This window comes from Nuphar pumila, chromosome 5, assembly GCF_984573655.1.
Source record: "Nuphar pumila chromosome 5, dmNupPumi1.hap1.1, whole genome shotgun sequence".
In the NCBI taxonomy this organism is placed as follows: domain Eukaryota; kingdom Viridiplantae; phylum Streptophyta; class Magnoliopsida; order Nymphaeales; family Nymphaeaceae; genus Nuphar; species Nuphar pumila.
The window spans coordinates 114232979-114245089 of NC_143253.1; the positions used below are offsets into that span (position 1 = coordinate 114232979).

The 12111-nt window shown below is 38.2% G+C and overlaps 1 protein-coding gene across 2 annotated transcripts in view; it reads right to left on the reverse strand.

The window, feature by feature from the left end:
* LOC149838222 (zinc finger CCCH domain-containing protein 55-like) overlaps nucleotides 1-12111 on the reverse strand; it is a 36798-nt gene that overhangs the window by 597 nt on the left and 24090 nt on the right. The window contains exons 1-4 of one of the 2 annotated variants that reach the window (XM_090007629.1): nucleotides 11591-11685; nucleotides 11226-11395; nucleotides 2415-2781; nucleotides 82-2218 (exon numbers count right to left, since the gene is read on the reverse strand). In XM_090007629.1, the coding sequence (XP_089863755.1) occupies nucleotides 82-2218; nucleotides 2415-2674 (2397 nt within the window). In that variant the 5' untranslated portion in view covers nucleotides 2675-2781; nucleotides 11226-11395; nucleotides 11591-11685. Of the gene's footprint in view, nucleotides 1-81; nucleotides 2219-2414; nucleotides 2782-11225; nucleotides 11396-11590; nucleotides 11686-12111 lie in introns of those variants that run through there. The other variant, XM_090007628.1, reaches the window with a different exon arrangement.

Sequence of the window (12111 nt, forward strand, 5' to 3'; positions counted from 1 at the left end):
GGGACCTGGAATTCAGTAAAATGATTCCAGGTTGCAAATAGCAATCTAAATTAGAATAAAAACAAAATCATAGTGAATTACCTGTACAAGTTTAGTAAGTTTTGGTTTTGAAAATGTGAGATACTGATCAATACGGTCTTGGGTATTAGGTATCTGAGGCCCCTGCAGTGTACTTGTCACCTTATCAACTACTTTCTTCACTATAGTCTTGTAAGATTCCTTGCTCATGCGACCTTCCTTCCATGTTGGCTTCAGCATCTCCTTCACCACCTCCACTAGTGCAAACTTAAACATTCTCACCCCCTTTTCCTCCTTACTTTTTCTTTCCTCATTGGCAGCATCACCATGAGTGTCTGTCGAATTATCAGTTAGTTTTTCTTTCCCACCATGATCTTGAGTTTCTTTGCACGCTTCCTTCCCCTCAACACCTTGGCTTTGCTCAAGAGCTGAGCTCTGCTGCACCACATCCATTTGGCCTTTCTCACCCATGCCAGAGCATTCATTGAGCTTGTTGTCAGCCTGGGGCTTATCCAAATCCAGTACAATACCGCCCGAGGCTTTCTGTTTATCGGTTTCTGATTGACTAAGAGGCCCTATGCTGTCTGTCACAGAATCATAAGGCGTACTTTTAGACCGTGGGTCCTGATTGGGCTGAACTGATGGGGCTGCTGCAGGAGGCACTGTGTTATTAGGATATGCAAACTGTTGAGAAGGTGCCAAAGCAGCAGAATTTAGTGAATTGTACAGCTGTGGAATTTGTTGCACGGTTTCAAATATCTGGGCCAATGATGCTGAGATGTTCAATACTGGATTCTGAAAGTTTACCACCTTAGCATTTGTTTGGAATGGTGCAGGCATTACATTATTGTTTGTGAGGGTAACATTAACATTATCTGTTCTTGGTGTGTCAAGTTTCTGAGCTGAATCCTCCTGAGGCAATGGAACCTGAATACTTGCCCCCATGGAAGCTTGAGAAGGCGGTGGATGGATCAGATTGATGTCTTCCCCAGGCCAACATACTCCAGGAGCATTACCTGCAGAAAAAGGCACCTGACTCCATAGATTGGTACCACTGGTATGAGCATCAGAATTACTTGTAGGTAACAAGGCAGTGTTAGCATGTTGTTGTATGAAAGAAGTGACAGACACGTTTGGTTGGAGAACACCGGCCTCATTAGGTGCAGCAATCTGCCATGCATAGGGAACCTCATTCAGATGCATATGGCTTGTAACTAGACGAGCTTCCAAAGCTTCCTTGGGTAAAATCTGATATTTGATATCTTCGTTGGGACCCCAATTGCTGTCATCTTCATGATGATGTTTATGTCCTTTACCCGTATGGTGATGGTACTCTTCTCTTTTGGCTCCCTTACCTGAATCTGAAGCATCTAATAACTTAACATCGCCCTTTGAGTCACCAATACCAACTTCTTCAGCACCACTACTTTGATCCCGACGTAAAATGTGAGTATCACTCTCTGATTTGGCACCCCACTCGGAGTAAGACTCTCCCCTTGATCTATGATCATCCAGCCTTCTTGACCAACCTTCATCCCTGGACAGTTTAGCAGAAGTTTCATGAGCAGAAAGTTGATGAGAATACCTGCAAGATGATCCTTTTTGGCAAGAGCCCCGTGCAAAAAAATGACAAAGAGGTGGTTCCCTATCTTCTCTCTGCTCTCGCTCATGTTTTGGCTCCTGCCAACGTCCTTGTATCCCTTGATCTTCCTTGCTCCCAAAATGCTTTCTTTCTAGTGCTGGTTCCTTAATGGGCAAACCATCGCTTCCATTGGACCTAACACCATCATGGATGTATTTACATCCTGATTCTCTGAAGCACTTGCCAGCCCTAAAATCACGGCAGAAAGAAGTAGATCGCTTTTCTCTTTCCACATCCCGTTTCTTATCATCCTGAGGGAATTTGCTTCTCACCGGTCTTTCATGAGGATCGGTGTGCATTTCATCATCAAAACGCCCTATAAATCTTCCTATCTCTTGCCTATTACCATTGTTTTCTGCAGGAACATGGTTTTTGTCAGAATACTTGGCACTATCACGGTCATGATTCTCATGGAGAAATTTGCACTCGCTTCCTCTCCTGCAATTACCCCTCGAGTAATTAATGCACAGGGGAACTGAAACTTGAGCTTCTCTTCTCCCTCTCTCCTTTTCATCAATGTCACGCCTAAAACTATGAGAAGGGCTCCTGCTCCTACTCCTGCATGCAGATTTGCAGAAAAGAAAATTGTAAACCTTGCAAGGAAAAAAAGAACAAGGAACAAGAATGTTTCAAATGGTTAGTCAGTAAGATTTTTAGAAGTACAGGCCCCAGAACCTTTTTTGCTCGAAAGCAAAACCGAGAGTGAAGGGATAGCTAGCCAAGATCAATAGATGTTGGAAGTTAGAGCTACAACCTGCGTGATGAAGCCCAACCACTTCTTGGAGACTTGCCTCTACCATGCCTCCACTCATCCAGACCTGGAGACATTCTTGTAGCATAACTCTGATTCCCACCCCATGCAGCATCACCTCCGTCCCTGTTCCAATCATCCTTTTTCCACTCCTGGATACTGGTTGCATCTTCAACATTTCCCCAGCCCACAGCAGGAGTGCTAACAGTTGTTGGAGCATCCCACCGTGACTTGGATTCTTTATCACAATGAGCACCACCCATTATCCTTGCATCAGGTTTATCCTTCTCAATTTCAGCTTGAACAGGCAATTCAGAAGCCAAATCCCATTTTGAGACACGTTTTCTGACATTTTCTGTCCTAATGGCACCTGTGAAAGAAGAATCAACTGGTATATCAATGCCTGCTTAATAGACAAAGTGGTGTAGGAAAAAATCGGCATTTATATCACATGAAGAGGAAAGTAAAGCTGGAAAGAGTTGAACACTTCTCTCCACCTGTGTGGATAAAGAAAAATTATACATAAAACAGGAAGTCGCAGAAAACATACATTCATGATCTTACAAAACTGCAATCATTTGATCGTATTCAATAATAAGCTGCAATCGATTAAATAATGCCCCTTGTTGAACAAAAAAGTAAATTAATAGATGTGCATGTCAGGAAGTCTTAGACTAAGAAGACCTTGACCATATCTGGAGAAATTGTACCCAAGTACATGCAGCATGAAATCTATAACATATGCATTTATTTGTTGATCAGCAATATTTCCAGTGTTTACTTTTTTAGATGTACTATCACCCTATCAACAAAACACACAAACATGGGAGAGAGAGAGTTCTATATATTCTTTCCAAATTTTATAAGGGTAGACTTCTCCTTCTTATATTAGTCAAATTATCTTGACTCTCCCTCTCTCTCTCTCACACACACTTATGCACTGTCACATTTTTTTGTTTTTTCATCTTTTACTGGAGATAAACTGTTTGTTGTTGGAAAAAAAATCAAATCACAAGTTTCTCTAATCTATTTTACAAAAGGCGGTTTGGCATGTATCTCTCTCTCTCAAGTGAAAATTTCATTTTGTAATCATAAAATATTTATTTATTTCACCCTAGCCGTAAGGGTATATTCATCATTTTACACATTCTCCTTAAGAATATGTATGTAATTTTACCTTTTTTATTTTTCTTCTATTTCTTTTTTCTTTTTTATGCTTTTCTCTTTTTACTTTTGGCACATGGAGGGCCCCACCAAACATGATCGTTGGGCCCTCCAACGGTTATAATTATAACCGTTGGAGGGGTCCCAACGATCATATTGGGAGCCCCTCCATGACTTCTCATTATGTATAAATAGAGGTGTTCCCCCTTGAGTTTTGTTATGGCCTTGGGTCAAAGCCCAAGTATTCAATAAAGCTTTTATTCATTTTTTTCGTAGTGCATTTGTGAGATTGATTGGTTTGTGCTTTGTTTGTGCTTTTGTGCACAAGTGTTCTTTTTGTTCTTATTGTGCATGTGTGCACTTGTCTTTCATCAAGAACATTGGGTCTTGATTATAGTATCTTGTTGAAGATACTTTTACATGGTATCAAAGCTTGGTTTGAAGAAGAAAGCTCGTGCATTCTCCACATTCTTGGGTGCCTCGAAAAGCGTGCCTTCAAGCCATTAGAGATTGGAGTGGATCATTTCCTTCGGCCAATATTTTAGAAGTCTTCTTTGTCAAGAAAGGCTTAAAAATCTATTGAGGTACATGTTCTTTTTGTATTTCTATTCTCTCTAATGGGCGAAAAAGACTCTTACTTCTTCCTTGGGTTTAAACTCAATGGTTCAAACTATCATGTTTGGGCCGGTAATATAGAAGCCCATATTAAAGGGAAGGGGCTTTGGGGGTACGTTCAAGGTTCGATACTAGAACCCGAACCAAAAATTACTATTGTGAAAAAAGAAAATATAAAGATTCTTTAAGGAGAAGAAGGACAAAGAGCTTTTGAAGATTATTCAAAAAAACATGACGAATGGGAAATGAAAAACTTCAAGATCTTATCGTGGTTTTTTTCATCCGTTGAAACTAAGATTAATGCCAACATCATCAAATTCAAGAAAAATTCCAAAGATTGGCTATATCTTGAAAAAATGTATACATCAAAAGATTTATCACACAAGTACTACCTTTAAAAGAGGGCATTAACCCTACAACAAAATAAAATGACTATTCGGGAATACTTTGCCGAATTGTCTTCCATTTGAGACGAGCTTGCTATGCTAGAACCCAAATGAAGTGGTGAAGCTATTGAGCTTAGACACAAGCAACTCGAAGAAGATCGTTTTTTTAACTTCCTAAATGGCCTTAGACCCGAATTTGAACAAATTTGGTTCTCTCTTCTTTCTTCTTTCTTCTTTATTCTTTATTCTTTCATGTCTCCCTCCATTGAAGATGTTATTACTAAATTGAGTGGAGAAGAGACCCGTATGGGTATTAGTAAGAGCAAACCTAGCATCCGTGCTACTTCTTCTATTCAAGAAGAGAGTGAATGAGTGAATGCCGTTTCAAGATCGGGTAACAATATGAGGACTTACAAACCTCCTCACTTCAAGAATCAAAATCAAGGAGGAAATAGGCAAAATGGAAAGACTATAGCATTCTTGTCATTTTTGTAAAGAACCGAGGCATATCTACCGATTTGCCACAAATGGAAGAAATTACTTGCAATGGCTACCACATCTCAACCGGAAGAACGACCATCCTCTTCCAATGGGTCTCTCTCTTTATAACAAATTATGGAAGCTCTTCAACCTCTTCTCAAGGAAAGAACTTTCGGAGCTGCTATGACAACCTCTCCCCCCCCCCTCGGGTAAGATATCTTGGCTTTTAGATTCCGGTGCATCATTTCATATGACCCCAAGTGCTTGTTCTCTTTCCGAATATTCTAAAAACTCTTTTTCATCTTTTGTCTTAACGGTGGATGGAACATATCTTGAAATTAAAGGAATAGGCAATTTCGAAAAACAAGATTTTTTTATTCCAAAAATTAGATTCATACCAAAACTAAATTTGAATTTGTTTTCGATTTCTCAACTCTCAGGCCATGGTTGCGATATAAAATTCTCTTTTGATAAATGTTGGATATAGGATCGCCGGTCCGATAGGTTGATTGGGGAATGTTCTAGGAGAGGAGATCTCTACTATGTTGACTCTCTCCAAGTTCCCAAGAATCAATTTTGTAATGTTGTCCAAAATAAGGATATTCATGTATGGCATAAGAGACTTGGACATCCCAACATTGTTAAAATTTCATATTTATCTTTTGTTAAACACCTTTGTAAAGGAGATTTTGTATGTAATGAATGTATTTTTGGGAAAATGAAAAGTTTACCATTTTATTAAAGATCCATGTTTACAACAAAACCTTTTGAAATCGTTCATTCCGATGTATGGGGTCCGGCTCCTATGATATCTAAAGGAGGATTCTCATATTATGTGATTTTTGTTGATGATTACACTAGGTATTACAACAACTACTTCATCCTAAAAAAAAATGGGGTCGGCGATATGAACCAAAAAAGAAAATCATTCCGGGTTTTCCACATGAATCCTTCTCCTCCAATCATTTCTATCCAATGCCATGTCCTCGGTGAGGTTCAAAGCATTCATATCCTTTCTTATCATCTCCATCCAAGTCTTCTTAGGCCTACCCCGACCTCTTTTAACTAATATATTATCCCATTTCTCCATCCTTCTAACTGGAGCATCATTAGGCCTTCGTCGAATATGTCCAAACCACCGTAAACGATTCTCTCATCTTATTTTCAATGGATGCAACAACTATTTTCTTACGTATCTCCCTGTTTCGAATAAACATAAACATGAAGTTTTTTCGGCTTTTAAAACTTTTCATATGATGATTTTAAATCAATTCAATAGAAACTTAAAAATTCTTAAATCTGACTCCGGAGGAGAATACCTCTCAAATGAATTCAAGAGCTATCTTGAAAGTTGTGGTATTCTCCATAAAAAATCTTGCCCAAAAACTTCTCAACAAAACGGATTAGCCGAACGAAAGCATAGGCATATTATTGAAACAACTCGAACTCTACTTATTTCACAAAACATTCCAAAAAACCTCTCGGCTGAGGCAACCCTTACTTCAGTCTATCTTATAAATAGACTTCCATCAAAGAATTTAAACAAAATTTCTCCTTTTGAAAAATTATACGAGAAGGAACCTGACTATAGCAGATTAAGGGTTTTTTGTTGCAAATGTTTTGTCCTTACGGATAAAAATGATAAGCTTTCTCCAAAGGCCATTCCTTGTGCCTTTCTTGGTTATTTGGAAACCCAAGAGGGTTTTAGGTGTTATGATGTTAGAAATGGCAAATTATATGTATCCAGGAATATGAGTTTTTTGGAAAATCTTAGTGGTTTTGAAAGTCTTAAAACTCATAATGAGAATGTGGATTATTCCTTTCTGTTTGAATTGTTAGCTAAAGATGATGATAAGTCAACTCAAAATGACTCAAGTGATAATGAAATCGAGGAAACTATCACCTCTCTGCTCTCCCCGCCACATCAACATATCGATGAGGGATCATCTAGAGATCCCATCACCTATGTTCATAGAGATAAAAACACCATCAAAAGTGCTCTTGAAAGATATGATGACACCAGTAGACCTGTTCCTTCTAGAGAAGAGAACCTGCGAAGAACCGAAAGACTTAGGAAAGCTCCCTCTAGGTTTATCTCATATGACTCTTTTTCACCTAAATATAGGGCATGTCTTAGTGCCATTCATTCTTACGTAGAACCTAGAAATTTTGAGGAAACACGAAAATGTTCTGAATGGGTAGAAGCTATGGAGAATAAACTTGGTACTCTAAGAAGAGCCAAAACTTGGAAGTTCCAAGATCTCCCTAAGGGTAAGAAAGCAATAGGATGTATATGGGTATTTAAGGTAAAAACTAAGAGCGATGAATCCCTTGAGAGATATAAAGTTCGTTTAGTTGCAAAGGGATATAGTCAAGAATATGAGATTGACTATGAAGAAACTTTTGCTCCTGTGGCCCGAATGGTCACTGTCCGATGTATCATCAATGTTACCTCTCATCAACAAGTGGAGCATCTATCAAATGGATGTTAAAAATGCATTCTTAAATGGCAATATGAATGAAGAGGTATATATGGATGCTCCACCTGGAATGGAGACTCCCAAAGGGAAAGTGCTTCGCTTTCGAAAATCACTTTATGATTTAAAACAAGCCCCCAAGACTTTGTATGATAGATTTAGCTTCGTAATGTTAGAAAATGATTTTTCTTTCTGTTTCACCGACATGGCCTTGTTTGTTAGAAAAACCAATGCAGGGATTGTAATCTTTCTTTTGTATGTGGATGATATGCTTATAACCGGTAGTGATTCTAAAGGGGTTAAAAGCATAAAATCAATTTTGAAAGATAAATTTGAAATGTCTGATTTGGGTTTTTCTAACTTATTTTTTAGGTATTGAAGTATCATACCCTCATAGAGGGTATTTTTTATCTTAAACTAAACTTGCCTCTGAGATTATTGACAGGTCTGGTATTACAGATGATAAGGTTTGTGAAACTCCTGCTATAGTGGGAGCTAAGACGAAGGTTAATGATGGTATTCCTTTATCTGATCTCACCCCTTACAGACAACTTGTTGAATCAGTGATGTATCTAAGTATTACTAGACCAGATATTTCTCATGCAGTTCACACTGCAAGTCAATTTCAACATGCACCAACATCGGTTCACATGAGTGTCATCTTGCGGGTCGTAAGATACATAAAGGGTACACTAAATAAGGGAGTATTCTTATCCTCTTCTTCTAAATTAAAATTAATTGCTTATACTGACTCTGACTAGGGAGGCGACCCAAATAACTGTCACTCCACCACTGGTTTTTGCGTGTTTTTAGGAGACTCTCTGATCTCATGGAGATGCAAGAAACAACAGAAAGTGTCTCTATCCTCAACTGAAGCTGAATATCGTGTCATGGCAACTCCTACCATGAAAATCGTATGGATTGATCAGCTACTAGAAGACATGGGGATCACATTAAAAGGGCTTACTAAACTATGCTGTGACAACAAGAGTGCAATTTATATTGCCAAAAATCATACCTTCCATGAGCAGACTAAGTACATTGAGATGGACTGTCACTATGTTGGAGAAGCCTATTTGAAAGGAGTCATTGATCTTCCATATGTCACTTTAGAATATCAGAAAGCAAATTTCTTCACCAAAGCATTGTGTGCTTCGCGATTCAACTTTCTCCTTGACAAACTTTCGGTCATCCTGCCCTAAGTTTGAGGGGGGTGTTAAATTATGTAATCAAATCATGTAATCTAGTATATATTTTATATATATAAGGTAATATATATACACATATATAATATATGTATCTACCTATTATATATATAAAATATATATTTATTTCACCCTAGCCGTAAGAGTATATTCATCATTTTACACATTCTCCTTAAGAATATGTATGTAATTTTACCTTTTTTATTTTTCTTCTATTTCTTTTTTGTTTTTTATTTTTTTCTCTTTTTGCTTTTGGCACATGGAGGGGCCCACCCAACATGATCGTTGGGCCCTCCAACGGTTATAATTATAACCGTTGGAGGGGTCCCATCGATCATATTGGGAGCCCCTCCATCCATGGCTTCTCATTATGTATAAATAGGGGTGTTCCCCCTTGAGTTTTGTTATGGCCTTGGGTCAAAGCCCAAGTATTCAATAAAGCTTTTATTCATTTTTTTCGTAGTGCATTTGTGAGAATGATTGGTTTGTGCTTTTGTGCACAAGTGTTCTTTGTGTTCTTATTGTGCATGTGTGCACTTGTCTTTCATCAAGATCATTGGGTCTTGATTATAGTATCTTGTTGAAGATACTTTTACATGTGCTTCGCAAAATCACTGGATATATGCTTCCACCACTACCACCACCACTATGAAAGGTGCCAATCTTGAACCTCTTGAAAACTTAGAAAGCTTTGTTCTTTCCTTTAAAAAGAAACTAGATAATTGGCCCACGCATATGGCCGGACCCTATAAGATAACTTAAATGGTAAAAAAAAAGTTTTAAATCATATGCATTTATCAAGATTGAAAGGAAAAGTAATGAGAATCATAAGCATATTGATAAATTCAAAACATTATAAAATATTTTCATTTTATGACCATTAAAAGGGAGAGAAAAACGTTTTGGGGAGAGAGAGAGAGAGCAGTTTAAATAGTAATTAATTTTTGAAAAATTACAATGTGTGATGTAAGTGACATTTCTTTTTTACGAAAACTCTATACAAATGCCCATACAAATTTTTAATTGCATCCTAAACTCACATGGCAAGAATGTCAATTAATAAAATGTCATAAAGCATCCAATTTTTTGCACCTGATGCCCTTGCTTCTGCTTTTATAGTATTTAGGAAAAATCACCCATAATCACCAATAAAAGTAACACGGCATTTGGAATTGGACATAAACACAACTAACGTCCAAACATCAGAATGCACTAATTCAAAAGAAAATAAAATTCTCTCATCAGAATGAATAAAAGGCAGTTGTGGTTTTTAGAGATACAGTAACCCCAAATAAAACTTTGTGGGCTTGTTCCTCAAGGGAATAAAACTTATTACATAACAAGAAATATTATAATGGCCAAGCTTATGATGTTAGAGATTGACATTTTTATTGACAATTTTAACTTTAGACAAATACACAGAATAATGGCCAAGCTTGCGATGCTAAAGATCGACATTTTTATTGACAATTTCAACTTTAGAAAAGTACATGGAAGCTAAGGATGAAACATTAGGCAACCTAGTGCGAGCTTCAAAATGATATAAAGATCTTCACATCTCTCCTTCAACGTACACCTACTTCGTGTGAAGGCCCTTTATAGAAACCAAAAACCTATGTTACAAGGACACGGCTGGAAGGCCCACGTACCCGTGTCAACACGCCTAGACACGGGTACCTGGTGCAGCATGGATACGTGCTGGATCTGAATCAGGAACGGGTTGGGTCCATCAAGACCCTACCCAAATATCAAACTTTCTTTCTTTTTTTTTGACAGCCGGTCAAAGTGTAGGGGTAAAGAAGATAAGGAAGAAAAAGGAGGAAGAGAAGAAGAAGAAGAAGAAGAAGAAGAAGGGAAGGCGGAGAAAAAGGAGAAGGAAGAAGAAGAAACACGAAGAGAGAGAGAGAGTATTGTTCTTCTTCATCTTCTTCTCCACATCACCTTCTCGAATGAGTGAACCACGAGAGAGAGAGAGAGAGGGGGGGGGGGGGGGCTGATGAGGGACGAAAGCCCCTTTTCAGCATCTCTCCCTTACGTGTCCACCCCAAGCTCACTTAAACAAAAAAAAATCATCCCACTCTCCCCCCTCCCCTAATTCCAAAAATTTCAAATCAACCCCCTAATCATTTAACATAAAAACCTTTGTATTCAAGATTTTTTTTTTTCAAATATTTGATAAGGACCTTAATATCAATCAACATCCAATCCAAATCCAAACTTATATATAGCCGTGTCCCCATACTCGCATTTTTGAAATTGCTGCGTTGTACCCTCCGTACCCGCATCCATGTGACAGACAAAAACAAACAAAAAGAGAGATGAGAACCACTTTGATTAATCAACTAGGAGACAAAAATGAAATTATGTTTAAAGATAGGAGCCAAAAAAATGGTTGGGTAAATGAACACCAGAATTGGTAGGAATCAAGGTTGTCCCAACATGAGTAATCCCTTGAATCATAATAATGAATATAATGAATCAACTTACCTGGGTGCCCATCACATAGTGTGTTGCCTCAAAATTGGCATGCAACGTGGAAGTGGAAGAAGAAGAAGATGATGATGATGATGATGATGACTGTGTCGCTTGTGAAGCATGAATCTGATTTCTTGTCACCCATGAAGTAGCTATAAAACAGAGCTTTGACGTAGAGATAGCTGAATAAAGAAAAAATTTGTAGCATTAAAGTCCTCAGATCTAGTATGAAAAAGGTGTATCGGAGGACACAGTATGTGCAAACATAAGCCGCAACATATATTGAGTGGGTTATTGCACATACTTAGAAGAGAACACTTGAGGCCTAAAGCACATAGGAGGTTGCGCCCACAAGCGGACGATACGTAAGATCATACCTATGAAAAATTGGAATTAGTACATCCTCGTCTATCATACATCTAACATGTATAATCCCTTGGGACCTTGTCAATGGTGTAGGGAAGAGACTTAGTCCATGTCCTCTATAAAGCCACCATGTTTCTTCCATGCTCTGCAACCATTGCAGGCCCTGTAACTATACTTGGGTGAAGCAGAAGCCACAAACACATCATGTTGAGGCTGATTTTCAACCTTATTGTCGATTGAGATATTAAGCATAGCCCCGTGCTCTGATAACATAGTACATAGATCATTTAAAGAGGGGCAAGTCTACCGACCATCTGCATGCAAATATCATCATCAAAGCCACCATGGTTCCTTCCATGTTTTGCAACCATTGCAGGCCCTACATACATACTTGGTGAAGCAGAAGCCACTAACACATCATGCTGAGGCTGATTTTCAACCTTATTTGTCGATTGAGATATTAAGCATAGCCCCGTACCCTGATAACATAGTATATAGACCATTTAACATAGTACATAGATCATTTAAAGAG